This window comes from Podarcis vaucheri (genome assembly GCF_965113315.1).
Source record: "Podarcis vaucheri genome assembly, chromosome: 7".
NCBI lineage: Eukaryota > Metazoa > Chordata > Lepidosauria > Squamata > Lacertidae > Podarcis > Podarcis vaucheri.
This window is the reverse complement of record NC_138765.1, coordinates 67,619,920-67,635,769: the sequence shown is the minus strand read 5'-3', so window position 1 is coordinate 67,635,769 and position 15,850 is coordinate 67,619,920. Positions and strand designations below refer to the sequence as shown.

Here is a 15,850-nt window from a genome sequence, read left to right as displayed (position 1 = left end):
TAAATGGAAAACTTGAAGGACACAGAATTACTAGCCAGTGGTGTCTTTGTGTGTTCCTATACCCATGATTTAGATCCAGCTTTCCCAACCTGGTGCCCTCTTGATACTATAACTCCCATGGGCCCAGGCTAGTCTAAAACATCAGGAGGGGCCTAGACTGAGATTTGGGGGCTTATATCAAGTGTGAACATCCATCCGGTCATGATGCGAGCTGGTCCAGGGATGCTCAAATATTTGCAGGCTGGAGATGGTGCTATTCACAATCTGAGAGAAAGTAAAGGGATATTCTCAGGTCATTGGTGAGTTTGCTCTGTGCATCTGGTGGCAGCCCCACCTTCCCCGTACACGCCATTGAGAATCCAGCCCTTCTGATCTGCATATCCCCACTCCTTTCATCTGCATAGCCCTGCTCCAGGTTCTCTCATTCATGTTAAGCCAGGGGTTGGCAAACTTTACCTCACCTGGGCTGGTTCACTCCAGAGGAGATCCTTCCATGGGCCGGATCATGTGCATGCATGAGCGCCCCCCCCCACGATTTCCAGCGTCTGTGTCTGTGCAGACACAATTTTTGGCATCTGCATCTGTGTAGATGCGATTTCCGGTTTAGCGCAGCACGTGGGGACTCACCAAGCTGGTGGCTCAGTTCAGGGGTGGCTCGTGAGCCAGTTAAACAACCCCCATGGGCTGCTTATGGCCCATGGGCCTTAGGTTGCCACCCCCTATGCTAAGCTGTGATGGTAAGGTGGCATTCTGGGGGGAAATCCATCATTTGTTGTTTCAACCAAGACACTCATGCATGGAACACTGGATAGAGTGAAATCATGACTATAGAACCATAGAACTGTTGAGTTGCAAGGGACCCTAAGGGTCATCTAATCCAAGGCCCTTCAATGCACAAATCACAGCTAAAGCATCCCTGACAGGTGGCCATCCAACCCCTGTTCAAAAACCTCCCATGAAAGGGAGTCCACCACCTTCTGAGGGAGTTGATTACACTGTAGAACAGTATCATCAGAAACTTCCTCCTAATGTTTGGTCAAAATATCATTTCTTGTCATTTGATTCCATTGGTTCAGGTCCTGCTCTCCAGAGCGGGAGAAAACAAGCTTGCTCCATCTTCCCCGTGGCAGCCCTTAAGTTATTTGAAGATGGCTATGATGGCACCTCTCCGTCTTCTCTTCTCCAGGCTAAACATATCCAACTCCCTCGACTGTCTCACATAGGCTTCCAGACCCTTTATCATCGGCCAGATGTTTGCACATCAATTTTGGTGCTTGTGCAGCAGCTGTAAATACAAGCAGCACCAAAAGCTTCAGGATTTGTGGGGCGGGGGGGGCAGCGGCAGTGACTTCCTATGCAGAGTATTCCAGTTGTGCTGGGGATGCAGTTGGGTCTGCCCCATACTGGGCTTCTGTCCCTGTCCAAGGTGCTGAAATCTTCCTGGCTTTATCACTGCCAGTGATTGACGTAGCATGTACTTGCAGCCTTTGCCAGATGGAAAGGGAGGCTGCAAAAATGTTGCTCTAAAGCAGTCCTGGTCTCCTTTGGATCCATGGCATAAGTCTGTGCATCTGGATAAGACTGTTTTCACATTACATTTAAGGTGTACGCTCAAGACAATTTCAAGTGTTTGCATGAAACAAATGTATCCCTGACCATTGATCATGCTAGCTGGAGGTGATGGTAGTTGGGAGTCTAACAATGCCCAGAGGCCCAGGATTCCCCATCTCTGGTTTTTTGGATCATATTTATAATGCTTGACCCACTGACAGCAGCTTGGTCAGGTTTTTCTTTTGTAATCTAGTGGTTCTTTTCTTTTTACACAGAGAAGCAAACTTTAACTGCACACGTTTGACAGATTATTATTGTGAATAGAATATGTTTTAACTGTTCTTCATTCTGAATTTTAAAATGGCTGTCACCTGCCCATGGATCTGCTGTTGAAGGGCAGCTAATGACAATAATGATGACAAGAGAAAGTTGCCTTGCGGTCTTAAAGATCAGAGCTGTGCCTTTGAAGCTGCCCAGGAGGGGGTTGTGTCTGTGTGTTAAGCAGTCCCATTGCTGACAGAAGAGCTGACCGTTCTCTGCCTTCTGCCTCTTTTCTTAAGAACATAAGAATGTAAGAACAGCCTGCTGGATGAGGCCAATAGCCCATCTAGTCTAGCACCCCGTTCTCAGAATGGTCACCCAGATGCCACAGTGGGAAACCTGCAAGCAGGACCTGAGTGCAACAGTACTCTCCCAGAAACCAGAAACCATTAGCATTACCACTTCCAACAGTGGAGGCAGAGTAGCCATGGAAAGCCTTCTCCTCCATGAATTTGCTTCATTCAATTTTATGACCTGTCTTCCTTTAACTCATGCATGTGTGTTTGTTTTTGTTGAAATCTAGGGGAACCAAGACGACGAAATCTCCGAAAACGAAGAGGAAGCAGGAGAGAAATCAGAGAGCGAAGGCAGCGACTATTCCCCCAACAAGAAGAAGAAGAAGAAGCTGAAAGAGAAGAAGGAGAAGAAGGCCAAGAGGAAAAAGAAGGAGGAGAACGAGGAGGAGAACGAAGAAGGAGGCTTAAAAGTAACCCTCAACTCTAGATATCTTGGGATGTGGCAACCAGCAGCTTGGTGCTGTGATGGGGCTGGGTAAGGAGAGGGCATCACATTAGTACTACAGACTAAGGCTCTGTGTACACACGCATTTGCGTGTGCCTGGTACCCATATGGGAACATCCTTGACTCAGCGTATTTGAAGTTGAGTTAGCCATGGGCACCCAATCCTATCTTAGGACCGCCTATGCGATGGCTTTCTTCTCAAGTGTCTTGGCGTGACAAGAGCTGATCCCTGGCAGCTTATGTCTTAGGCTTGCCATCTCTTAGGGTGACCAGAAAGAACCACGGGCAACAATTGTTATCATTATTTTGATTGCATTTACCTTTTCCTCCAAGGAGGTCAAAGTGGTGACCATGGTCTTCCCACTCCTCCTTTAATCCCCACAACAACCCTGTGAGGTGGGTTAGACTGAGAAGCAGTGATGGGCCCCCAAGGTCACCCAGTGAGCTTAATGGCCAAGTGGGGGAACTGAACTCTGGTCTCCCAGCTCCTAGTCAAACCACTACACTACGCTGGCTCCCTGTGCCCCTGTGGCTTGCAAATGGGCCTATGGGTAGGCCTTTGAACTGCTTGGTTTCTACCAAGGACCCTTGGGGAGTGTGCTTCTTTGGGGTCCAGGGAAGGGTCTGTGATGCCCCAGCATTGTTGAAGCTAATCAGGATCAGGCCTCATGAGACACGAAGCTCCAAGAAAGTCAAACGGAGCTTCTTAATGGAGCACGGTAGGCTTGCAAGGTGTTTTTCTTCCCTCTGAAGAGGCACTAACCATGTCTTCCTCCCTTCTAAATCAGCAGCCACCAGAACGCCACGGGTACAAGGATGACTACAGCCAGGTGAGTGTGCCTGCTGCAACTCTGTGGGAAGGTGGTGGGGAAATGTCTGTGAATGGCTTAGTGTATCTGGCTGTTAACCAGAAGGTTGGTGGTGCAAGCCCACCCAGAGATGGCTGTGGGCAGGATTCTTGCATGGTCCCTTCCAACTCTACAATTCTATGACTCCTCTGTGATGCTGTTTGCTAAGCATTTCATCCAGCTCTGCCTTGGAAGTTGCAGAAGTTAGTGGGGAAGCTTCACTGTAGCTCTTGGCTCTCCTGTAGGAGCCCAAGACCTCAGCTCAGCTCATGGAGGAGTGGGGTCTGGATGATGTGGACTATGCCTTTTCCGAAGAAGACTATCACATGCTGACAAACTACAAGGCCTTCAGCCAGTTTCTCAGGTAGGTAATGCCGTTCCCTGCCTGGCTTGATCTGGTCTGGTGTTTGTGTGTCTGTGGACTTGAACTGGTGTCCCGGATTTCTGTTAATGGTCCTCTCTGCTTCTTCTCCAGACCTTTGGTTGCCAAAAGGAACCCCAAAATCCCCATGTCCAAGATGATGACTGTTCTGGGTGCCAAGTGGAGGGAGTTCAGTGCCAACAACCCCTTCAAAGGCAGCTCAGCTGCTGCTGCTGCAGCCGCCATAGCGGCGGCCGTCGAAACTGTTGCCATAGCTCCGGCGCCACTGACCCTCAGCCCCCAGCAACTGCTGCCACCACCACCCACCATCAGGAAAGCCAAAACCAAGGAGGGAAAGGGTAAAATAGGGTGGAAGAATGCGAATGGATGTGCTAGCTGTGATTAATAGAATAATGAGGGCTGGGGAAGTGTTAAGGCCAACAAAAAGTTGATAAAAAGTTGGAGAAAAGAGAGGGAGGGAGAGAGGGAGGGAGGGAGGAAGGGAAGGAAGGAAGGGAGGGAGGGAGAGAGAGAAGCCCAGGAAAGTCTTGAGCCCTTGATAACTCCTGAATGCTCAAACAAGCGAAGTTCTTGGGATTTTAGGGCTCAGGAGAAGTAATGAAATTCAGGAGGTCTCCATCGCAAATGCCTCTATGTTCCTGCAGGTCCCGGCGTGCGGAAAAAAATTAAGAACACCAAAGAGATCAAGAAGAAGGGGAAAGGGAAGAAAGTGGGGGCTCTGAAATTCCGCTTTGGGGGAATTGCCAACAAGAGGAAAAAGGGCTCCTCGGTAAGTAAGCTCCTGTCTGTACTAAAGCCCAGTGTTCCTGGGCACGTGCAAAATCACTGCTCACATGTCTGCAACCTTTGCAATAACAGTGGCAGTCCCCTGACCTCCTCAGCTTCCTGCATCCTCCTGCCTGCCCCACGACTGCACTAAGTCACTACTTCTGAGACTGGACAGCTCTTGTTCACAGAGAGGTGGGCAGTGGTGTAGTGGTCTAGGGGTGTGGAGGGTTGAAGTCCTGTTATTCTTTATGGTCTCCAGGGTCCTGGGGCTGCCCAATCAGCATGACGGGGGAGCTTTTTAATCAATGAGAAGAGGTCTTCTCACCCTCTGTGCTGATTGGAGCCAATCAGAGTGGAAGGAGGCAAGTCAACATCTGAGGATGGGTTCCTTGGGTTCCTCTGGAGAAGTCACACAGGAAGAAGACCTAGGAGGAATTATTTTGTGTGCTCCAGGGCTAAGCATTTAGGTGCTTCAGTTTCGAGGGAACCCAAGTTCTGCTATGAACAGCATGGAAAACAGGTTGCTCCACAAGATCGTACTGGAGCACTCCAAATCTTTTCTCTGTGTAGGTTCACGGAAAATAGTAGATTGAGCTGAAAGGCAGCACAAGGAGATCTGCATTGATTGCTGTAATGCATCCCTAATTACATTGTCTAATGCTAGAAGGTTGTGCCATCTCGAAGGGTGTGTGGCTGTGGCTGAAGGTGGGTGGCATGGGCTGGTGGCTGGGAAGATCCCCAGTGTCAGCAGTGCTAACCACATAGCTTCCCTTCCAGAGTGAGGAGGAGGAACGGGAGGAATCTGACAGCGCCAGCATCAACAGCTCCTCGGTGCGCTCCGAGTCCTCTGCTGTTCTGGGCAAGAGGGGAAAGAGGCGGAAGAAGAAGAAGAAAAGTAGGTCATCAACCAGGCGCTTCTCTCAGGGCTCACCAGGGCTGCCCATGGGTAGGGGCACGGTATTGGCTGGTGCAGGGCTTCATCCTGACAGCTATGCACACACACTTTAGTAATGGAGAGAGTGCTCTTGTGCTCAGGTCCTGTTTGCAGGATTCCTAAAAGGCGTCTGGGTGGCTCCTGTGAGGATGCTGGACTGGCCTGATCCAGCAGGATCTTCTGATATTCTTATGCAGGCATAGGCAAACTCGGCCCTCCAGATATTTTGAGACTACAACTCCCATGATCCCTAGCTAACAGTGGTCAGGGATGATGGGAATTGTAGTCCCAAAACATCTGGAGGGCTGAGTTCTTATGTTTTGATGTGTCTGGGAAGACCAGAAGCGGTGGGTAGTGGCTAGGGCAATGGTGCCTGTGGGCACCTCCAAAGCCATTGAGCTCCCCGAATCTTGGTCATGGGAGTTTACATAGAGCTGAAGAAGAAAGTTGGCAGAGTGACCCTTTCTCACTTCACCCTTCCGCTCTATGTGCTTTCCAAAACTCAGATTCATTCTACTGGATCAGGTATTTATTTAGGTGGCAGGTGGAGAGAGAGAAATGACCAGAGGAGGTGGTGCCTATGACACTTGCTCAAAAATCCGAATGAGCCCATGGGCCTAAAAAGGTTGGTGACCCCTGGGCTGGAGGGTATCTCCATCAATGACTATTTGCCATGATGGCTTCATGTAACTGGTGGCAATGGATGCCACTCACTGTGGAACAATGGTGGGAGACGGCTATTGCTTCATGTCCTCCTTGTGAGCTTCACAGATAGCAGCTTGACCATTTTGGGAATCTGTGCCTCCCCCATCCCAGATCCTTGGCCATGCCAGCTGGCACTGACGGTAGTTGTGGTCTAACAACATCAATGATGACCACCGGTTCTCCACTCCTGACATAAGCCTTTGGCATCAAGGCTCTTTCGGTTCTGAAACTAGTCCTGAAGCCAAACTGATCCTTTTCCCACAACCATGTCTGCAGCTGACTACCACCATGGACTCAATGACCTTGCCCACCCATTTCAAATGGTTTTTAAATGTATAGTTCTGTGTCAGTGTCTATAATTAATGTACAGGGAATGAGGCTTCCCTCTATTGCCGTGTTGAAAAGCAATGCATTTGATAGCCAACAGCAAATTCATTTTTTGTTGCTCTGGAGTAAACTTCCATAGGATTAGGCTGTACCCTGGCAAAAAGATGCAGGAGGAAATGATTAATAATAGGACCCACAAAAGAGAGGATGGAAGTCCAAGAGATTCCTTGAAATCTCATTTTTATGATTTATGTTTGATATATCTCTGTAAAATTTTAATTTGAAAAACCAAATAAATAAGTTAAAAAGAAAAGGAAGTATCCTGGCAATATTATAAGCTATGATGGCTATCTTGAATTATATTCATTGTTTTGACGGATTTGTTGTTGCTTGCTTTATATGCTATTGTGTTTAATAGCATAGTGGTTGCAACGTTTGTTGTTTCTTAATGCTGTTGTGATTATTGTGAGCCACTTTGAGCTCAGCATTTGTTGTTTGAAAAGCGGGATGCAAATATTAAATCGACTCACTTCAACTAATTGAAGAATCCCTGATAAACAGTCCAGAATGGTGTTTCCTCCACCTGGCTTTTGCCTTCCAGTTGAAGAAGGAGACGGCTACGAGACAGACCACCAGGATTACTGTGAGGTGTGCCAGCAAGGAGGGGAGATCATTCTCTGTGACACCTGCCCCCGGGCCTACCACCTCGTCTGTTTGGACCCAGAGCTGGAGAAGGCGCCGGAAGGGAAATGGAGCTGCCCGCACTGTGTAAGGAGTTTCGGCACTTGAGAGTCAGCCGTTGGCAAAAAAAGGGTGCAGGATGTGCTTTGAGGGAGATTTCTAACCTGTATGGCAGACTATTAGTTCTGGGGCTAATTGCCGAGCTGAGGAAACTGCAGCACGACAGTTCCCAGAGTGCTTAAACAGTCAACCCCAGGGAATTCAGGGAATTGTAGCTCAGGGATGGGAATCAGGGATTCTCCTAGTACCTCTCAGAACCCTTAACAACCTACAATGCCCATAATTCTTTGGGGGACTATTTAAAGTGGTGTCATAGTGCTTTAAATATATGGTGTGAACAATGCTATGGTGAAGGGGAAAGTATCTAGCTCCGAGGATGCCATATGATAATCAAGCAGCTCTGGATATCAAATGCAGCTGTCAGATATTAGGCAAATGTCTCTGCAGAGACTATCTGGCTAGCTTTGGGTTTTTATTATAAAACTGGTATATACCAATGAACATTCCAAGGCCACCCCCAAGTGGTTTACTTACTAAAATAATTTTAAACACCCACCCACCCCTATCTCACAATATTTTATAAGAATTAAAAGTTATTAAAAATTAGGCCTGTATTTACTCTGGCATACGGAGTACTGTTGCTTGAAGCAAGTGTTGCATGATTTCTTGTGTTCCGTAGGGATGTGACATCACACTGGATTCAAACATATCCCCTTAATAAGGACTGGTTCTAATGATCAGAGCATAATGATTCCTTTGTTTGCCTTAAACACACATTCCATAAATGCAGTATTTTATTTCATCCTCAGGGGGAGAAGAGACTTCACTTCCTAGAAGCATACTTTGTAATTTCTGTCAACTTGCACAAATATGTTTTGCCTGACTCGTGCCATTTCACCATCTTAAGCAAGCCAATAAATTTGCCCCAGTCTCTTATGCACAGCTGTTTTTAAAATGCCTGATAAATCTCGCAAATAAATTTTACTGGAGGCCATTGCAGAGGAGATAAACATGGCAGGCCCAGAGTTGGGATGTGAAACATTTCAGCTCTGCCTTCCCCTTTACACCAGGAAAAAGAAGGCATCCAATGGGAGCCGAAGGAAGAGGACGAGGAGGAAGAGGAGGTTGGTGAGGAAGAGGATGACCACATGGAGTTCTGCCGCATCTGCAAGGACGGAGGGGAGCTCCTTTGCTGCGACACCTGCCCGTCCTCCTACCACCTGCACTGCCTCAACCCACCTTTGCCGGAGATACCAAATGGTGAATGGCTCTGCCCCCGTTGTACAGTGAGTGTTTTACCAGCCTTCCTCGTGCCATCTGCTCCCTTGCGCCCCCTGGCAGTGGGGCCGGGCTTGATGCCAACGGCTCAGGACCTCCAAGGTGGGACAGCCAGCGGCTGGCTCTCCTCTGCCAGGTCCTAGCTTGGATCATGAGGTTCTCTTTTGCTCATAAGCATTCACTGGAGAACGCAAAAGCCCTGCCACCAGTCAATCCCCCTAGAGGTGCGTTTGGGAAATTTTGTCTGGCAAGGAGCAGGGGTTCCACCCTCTCTTTCCTGTCTTCTTTTTTAAAAAGTCAAGTCCACACCAAGTACAGTGGAACCTCGGCTCTCGAATGCCTTGGGACCTGAACGTTCTGGCTCCCGAACAATCGAAGCCGGAAGTGATTGTTCCAGTTTTTGAACGTTCTTTGGAAGCCAAACATCCGGTGCGGCTTCCACTGCTTCTGATTGGCTGCAGGAAGCTCCAATCAGATGCCGCGCCTTGATTCTCAAACTGTTTGGGGAGTCGAACAGGCTCCTGGAATGGATTAAGATTGAGAACCAAGGTTCCACTGTAAAGTTTCAGAATGGAAAAGGCACCCCCCCCCATTATTTTTGTTCACTTTTCTAAAAATATATATAAGAAAGGTATAGTTTCATCTTTGCAGGTCCTGCATCAAGAAGATGGGTCAAAACAACCCATCTTTAAGGGCTCTTCCGACTTTATAATTCAGTTGCACAGTTTCTGCCTTTCTGTCTGGGGGGCTAGAAATTGTCCTCTCTCTTCCCCCTGCTTTGCTTCTTGGGCGACTCTACTCTCTTTGCCAGCTGGTTGCCCTGGTCTCCCCCTCTCCCTTCCTTTAAACTGTAAGCTCCTCAGGGCAGAGACCCTTCTCCCTCCCACTGCACCCCCCAGGCTGGTTGTGTACTCCGCAACACAGGCAAGTGAGACGTGCTGCGTTCAGATCTTGGTGTGGATCTTGCGGGCGAAGCCAATTGTAGATTGTGTGCGTCTTGTCCTCTTTCGTCCCCAGTGCCCGCCGTTGAAAGGGAAAGTGCAGAGGATCCTCCACTGGATCTGGCAGGAGCCCCCAGCCCCGCTCGTGCCAGCCTTGCCCTCAGCAGATCTAGAGTTGGCTGCCCTGCCACCGAAGCCTCTGGAGGGGATCCCCGAGAGAGAGTTCTTCGTGAAGTGGGCAGGACTGTCCTACTGGCACTGCTCCTGGGTCAAAGAGTTGCAGGTGAGTAGGCAGTCACAATAGGCCTTGGGAGGGGAAGTTCTGCATGCAAGGCATACGGTCTACCCACTGAGCTACGGCCCTTTCTCAGCACTCTCCCTTTACAGCTGGAGCTCTACCACACGGTGATGTTCCGCAACTACCAAAGGAAGAACGATATGGACGACCCTCCGGCTTTCGACTACGGCTCGGGCGACGAGGACACCAAGATAGAGAAGAGGAAGAGCAAAGACCCCGAGTATGCCAAGATGGAGGAGAAGTACTACCGTTACGGCATCAAGCCCGAATGGATGATGATTCACCGTATCCTCAACCACAGGTGAGGAGGCCCACGTCTCACCTGTGTAAATCAGATTTGTTGGCTCGGGAAGATGGTTTCGCAAATGTCAAATGATTAAAGGACAAGTTTTTGGCAAACTGGCCTTTGTTTATCAGTCTTATATCTGGGGATCTGGTGGATTAGCTACAACTGCATATAAGATGGTTTGGTCTTTTTAAAAGGAAAAACAGGGTCAGATGAAGAAGATGTGGATCTAATTAACAAAGTTTCTTCTATATTATAGTAGATTATTATTATTATTATTATTATTATTATTATTATTATTATTATTATTATTTTATTATTATTATTATTCCAATTTTTGTCAGAAGACCACGGGGAGGTTTGCAGCATACAACACAAATGTCATAAAATAATATCTGCACAACATGAAATATACTAAACAGAAGATTCTTAATCCTACTTCTAGAATGTGTAATCTGAATCCTGAAAAACTGTTCATTGGTGGACTGGGGCAAGTTTGTGGCTCTGCTTTGAAAAACCAGCTGTGTCTTCTGCTTCCCAGCTTTGACAGGAAAGGAGATGTCCACTATCTGATTAAGTGGAAGGACCTGCCGTATGATCAGTGCACCTGGGAGGTGGATGAAATCGACATTCCGTACTACGAGAACTTCAAGCAGCAATACTGGAATCACAGGTCAGGGGGTGTGGCATTGTGCAGCACACGTCGATGCGGGGAGGGCAGCCAGGGGCCTATTGCATTCAGATAATCAGAGAATAAAATCACAGAATTGTAGAGTTGGATTGGGTCCCCAAGGGCCATCTAGTCCAACCCACTGCAATGCAGGAATCACAGCCAAAGAATCCCCGAGAGCTGGCCACAAAACCTCTGTTTAAAAAACTGAAGTGAAGGAGAGGCTGCCACCTTCCAAGGGAGTCTGTTCCACTGCCCAAAAGCTCTTACCACCAGAAAATTCTTCTTCATGTGCTTAAGGCATTTATACCCTGCCCTTTAGCCAAAAAAGTCCTTAAGTAGGGTTGCCAATTTTGCCAATTTCCCCTTAAAATATCTCAGAAAAGGTCCGATTTGGCCAATTTCCCCTTAAAACAGCTCAGAAATGGCAGTTATTCTTTATTTGCGAACAACGTTTCCATCCCAATTTTCACAGTTTGAAATATGGCAACCCTACCTTAAGAGTGGCTTAGAACAATCAGTGCTAAGATGGTCCCTGTCCTCAGACACACAGTTTAAAGAGACATGACGCAAGAGGAAAAAAGAATGAGAAGGAGGAGGGAAAAGCAAGCTCAAACACTTCTCAGTTGTTGTTATTATTATTGTTTATTAAATTTGTATACTGCCCTTCATCGGGAGATCTCAGGGCGATTCACAACACAAAAATACAAGTTAAAAACATAATAAAAACAAGAGCAGAGAATGGAGGATATATAGATTCTGTTTCTGTGTCAGTTCTAGCTTTGCTCTCCCTCTTCCATTCCCATACTACACACCTATCCTTGCACTAGCTCTCCCTCCTCTGTCCTCCTTCCCTAAATCAGCCCCTTTGCCCTTCCACCTTTCACCAGGAGAAGTTGGAGTGTTTATGGATGTTCCATGCCACCCCAGCAGCTTAGCCAGCCCTGTCTTATTACAGTATATTGAAGCCAGGGCTCTTACAGCTAGGGGCTCGAGAGGTGCCCAATCCCGCAGTCTGTGTTTACGTCCATTTTGTCATTGGGTTCAAATTGACAAAGATCCCTTGCAAATGTCCTTGAGTTTTAATCTGAGATGCCGTCATTGTTTCTGTGGTTGTTGCAAGTGGCTGAAGAGATCAGCCCAAGTTGGCTTTGCAAACAGAGATGTCATGTCTCTGGCGGGTGTGTGTCAGTTTTCATAGCTCAGTGCTTGTAATGCAGAAGGTCCCAGGTTCTTGTAATGCAGAAGATCCCAGGTTCCATTCCTATCATCTCCAGGTAGGGTTGAGAAAAGACCCCTGCCTGAGCTCTGGAGAGCCTGGACAGATCGATGGTTTGGCAAAAATGATGATCATAGAATTGTAGTGTTGGGAGGGACCCCAAGAGTCATCCGGTCCACCCCCCTGCAGTGCAGGAATCACTTGGTCTAAGGCAGCTTCCTGCAACATACTGACTTTTGTGTTTGATTCCCTTGCAGGGAGATGATGTTGGGAGAGGAGAGCAGCCAGACCGCCAAGAGGCTGAGCAAGAAAGGGAAGAAGTTCAATGATGAGAAACTAGAAAGGCCTCCAGAATCGCCTCTTGTGGATGTACGTTCGGGATACGGAAGGGGGGAAAGAGAGAGCTTGTTTCCCCACCCCCTCCTCGTACACATTTCTGTTTCCTATATGGCATTTTGACCCCCTTAAAAATGGTTATTGAAAGCTTCTTACACTTTCTTTCTCACCTTTTGGTCTGCTTCCCAGAGATCAGCAGGCATTGCCTGCACAACATCAAGAATGCTGCCGCAGACATAAGGACTAGCTGCTTGGTTTTAAGCAAAAGGAAAGAAAGATCAGCTCTTAGCAATTGCATTTTGAAGCAATGGAAGATTCAATTGCATACCCGACTTTTTATTATTAAAAAAGCGATGAGTCAACTGGAAATGTCTTCCATTGCTTGACGGCTTCAATGGCATGCCTTGTTTTCTTCCTTCCCCTGCAGCCCACTGTAAAATTCGACAAGCAGCCGTGGTATATTGATACAACTGGTGGGACTCTGCACCCTTATCAGCTGGAGGGTCTCAACTGGCTGCGGTTCTCCTGGGCACAGGGAACAGACACCATCCTCGCTGATGAGATGGGCCTTGGGAAGACTGTCCAGACCATTGTGTACCTTTACTCCCTTTACAAAGAGGTAGAGGCCTCTCTTGTGCTATCCCTGACTTAGAACCACAGAATCGTAGAATTGTAGTGCTGGAAGGGACTGCCAAGGGTCATCTAGTCCAACCCCCCTGCACAATGCAGGAATCACAGCTCAAGAATCTCCAGCAGATGGCCACCCAACCTCTGCTTAGAGACCTCCAATGAAGGAGAGTCCATCGCCTTCCAAGGGAGTCCATTCCACCGTCAAACAGCTCTTACCGTCAGAAAGTCCTTCCTGATGTTTAGTTGGAATCACCTTTCTTGCAATTTGAATCCATTGCTTCAGGTTCTCCCCTCTGGAGCAACAGAAAATCTGCTTGCTCCATCTTCCATGGGGCAGCCCTTCAGATATCTAAAGATGGCCATCATATCCCCTCTTGGTCATCTCTCCTCCAAGCTAAACAGACCCACAACTATTTGCAAGGAGGTTGTTTATGGGGAAATCCCTTTTGCACAGAAACACCCCTCTTTCCCCGAACAGGGCCACTCCAAGGGTCCGTACCTGGTCAGCGCCCCCCTTTCCACCATCATCAACTGGGAGCGGGAGTTTGAGATGTGGGCACCCGAATTCTACGTGGTCACGTACACCGGGGACAAGGAGAGCCGGTCTGTGATTCGCGAGAACGAGTTCTCCTTTGAGGACAACGCCATCCGGAGCGGGAAGAAAGTTTTTCGGATGAAGGTGAGCACTGGTTGGCGGGGAGTGAGCAAGCATCATTTGCTTATGAACATAGAAAGCTACCTTATGTCACAATGGACCACAGCTCCATCTAGCTCAGTATTCCTGACACTGGCCGGCAGCCAGGGTTTCAGGTGTGGATCGTTCTTCCTAGCCCTCCCTGGAGATGCCAGACATAGTGGGTTGTATCCAAAGTAGTTCTACACAGAGGAGACCCATAAAAACGACTAGGCATAGCCAACTTAGGCCCCATTTGCACCAGAAAGCAGTATCATACCACTTTGAACAGTAATGACGTACTCCACACTGAATCCTGGGAACTATATTTTGTTAGAGCTGTTATGAAATTTTAGGAGACCCCGGTTCCCCTCAGAGAGTTGCAGTTTAACAGAGACACAAAATCTCAGAGTGGTTTATATTTTAATTTTTATTTATTTCTTAATAAATGATACAGAAAATTAAAATAAAGTAAACAAGCAAATACTAATGCAAAATCAAACTAAAGAAAATACACGTACCCCCTACCCTGCAAACAGAAACCCTATGTACCCCCGTGACTTCCCTCCCCCACGACTTGACTTCCTTTAGCTCAAATTTAAATACTATCAGTGCATTCTTTGGATAATACATCTCTTATAGCCATTTCCAATTATTGTTCTCTCTTATACTTTACATGCTTAATCCATGCATATCAACATATTCTTTTTAGAGCAGTGTTTTTCCATCTACTCCTCAAAACATTGCCATTCTAATCTTAATTTTTGATTTTTCTGGAGCCTTATGACTGCTGTTAACTTTGCCATTCCTATAAATTCACTTAATTTACATATCCAATCTTCTTTTGTGGGTATTGTCTCACCTTTCCATTTACTGGCGAGAGCTATTCTGGCGGCTGCCGTGGCGTATAGAAAGATTGTTTTCCTGTGGGATATCCTTCCCTAATAAACCTAGTAAATACACCTCTGCTTTCTTTTCTATGGTGATTTTGAGCATCTTTTTCAACTCTTTTTTTTTTAAATTTCTCTCAAGAGTGGTTTAATAATCCTTCACGGGGAACTTTTGAGAATTGTAGCTCTGTGCAGGGAATAGGAGATCTCCTAACAACTCTCATCACCCTCAACAAGCTACAGTTTGGGAATTTTTTTTTAGAGTTTGAAGGGATCCCAAAGGCCATCTAGTCCAACCCCCTGCAAAGCAAGACTCACAGCTAAATAATCTTTGACAGATGACCATCCAACCTCTGTTATGCCAAACCATAGTTAAAACAAGCTGCTGGTTCATAAGCCGATAGCATCACATCATGGTTTGTTGGGTAGAAAACTAAACATGGGTAGTTTGCTGGGCTGGGTCTATATGTTGAAGCAAACCATAGTTCGGCTTGAACCAAAGCTGACTTAGCTTTGTGTGTGAACCAGGGCCATCATGGAACCTTGGAAGCTGCCTCACACCAAGGCAGAATGCTTGCCCACATAGCTGCATCTTGCCTATTCTGCTGGTTGTGGCACTCCAGACTCGGCGGAAGGAAGAGGTCTTCTATTTGCTCCTTGAGATTCCAGGGAGTAAACCTGGGACATTCTGCATGAAAAGCCAGTGTGCTCTGAGCTCTGGGCCTCTCCCCAGATCACGCCTCTCTTGCTGGTGACATTGTCTCCTTGTTTCCTCTAGAAAGAAGCTCAGATCAAGTTCCATGTCCTGCTCACATCCTATGAGCTCATCACTATTGACCAGGCCATTCTGGGATCCATTGAGTGGGCATGCCTGGTGGTGGATGAAGCCCATAGACTGAAGAACAACCAGTCCAAGGTAGGTGCACCTTTTCAGGGCAGGTTGGCAGAGTTTGGTGCAGGGGTTGAATGACAGATGTTTTTCCCGAACTGCTGATAGCCAAGGCATGCTTCTTTCTGGACTCATAATTGGAGGCACCATGTTGACTTTCGGCGAGAACAAGCTGGTTATGGGAATGTGTAAAAAGACACAAGGTTACCTGTCCCAAGAGGAGCCAACAAGAACATCGCTCTCCAAATGAGGTAGATCATTGCTCTGGGGGTGCCTCCTAGAATCATAGAAATGTAGAGTTGGAAGGGATCCCAAGGATCATCTGCAATTCAGGAGGTACAGCTAAAGAATCTTTGAAGGATGGTGATCCAACCTCTGCTTTAAAGTCTCCAAGGAAGGAGAGTCCACCACCTTCCAAGGGG

At 47.4% G+C, this 15,850-nt stretch overlaps 1 protein-coding gene across 4 annotated transcripts in view; it reads left to right on the top strand.

The window, feature by feature from the left end:
- The window catches only part of CHD5 (chromodomain helicase DNA binding protein 5), a 59,543-nt gene that overhangs the window by 9,533 nt on the left and 34,160 nt on the right, over window positions 1–15,850 (top strand). For all 4 annotated transcript variants that reach the window (XM_082233287.1, XM_082233289.1, XM_082233288.1 and 1 more), the window contains exons 3-17: window positions 2,396–2,578; window positions 3,402–3,443; window positions 3,707–3,825; window positions 3,937–4,181; window positions 4,488–4,612; window positions 5,389–5,506; window positions 7,179–7,345; window positions 8,389–8,604; window positions 9,614–9,820; window positions 9,925–10,136; window positions 10,663–10,794; window positions 12,268–12,379; window positions 12,774–12,965; window positions 13,455–13,655; window positions 15,318–15,455. In XM_082233287.1, coding sequence (XP_082089413.1) covers window positions 2,396–2,578; window positions 3,402–3,443; window positions 3,707–3,825; window positions 3,937–4,181; window positions 4,488–4,612; window positions 5,389–5,506; window positions 7,179–7,345; window positions 8,389–8,604; window positions 9,614–9,820; window positions 9,925–10,136; window positions 10,663–10,794; window positions 12,268–12,379; window positions 12,774–12,965; window positions 13,455–13,655; window positions 15,318–15,455 — 2,409 coding nt within the window. The remainder of the gene's footprint in view (window positions 1–2,395; window positions 2,579–3,401; window positions 3,444–3,706; window positions 3,826–3,936; window positions 4,182–4,487; window positions 4,613–5,388; window positions 5,507–7,178; window positions 7,346–8,388; window positions 8,605–9,613; window positions 9,821–9,924; window positions 10,137–10,662; window positions 10,795–12,267; window positions 12,380–12,773; window positions 12,966–13,454; window positions 13,656–15,317; window positions 15,456–15,850) is intronic.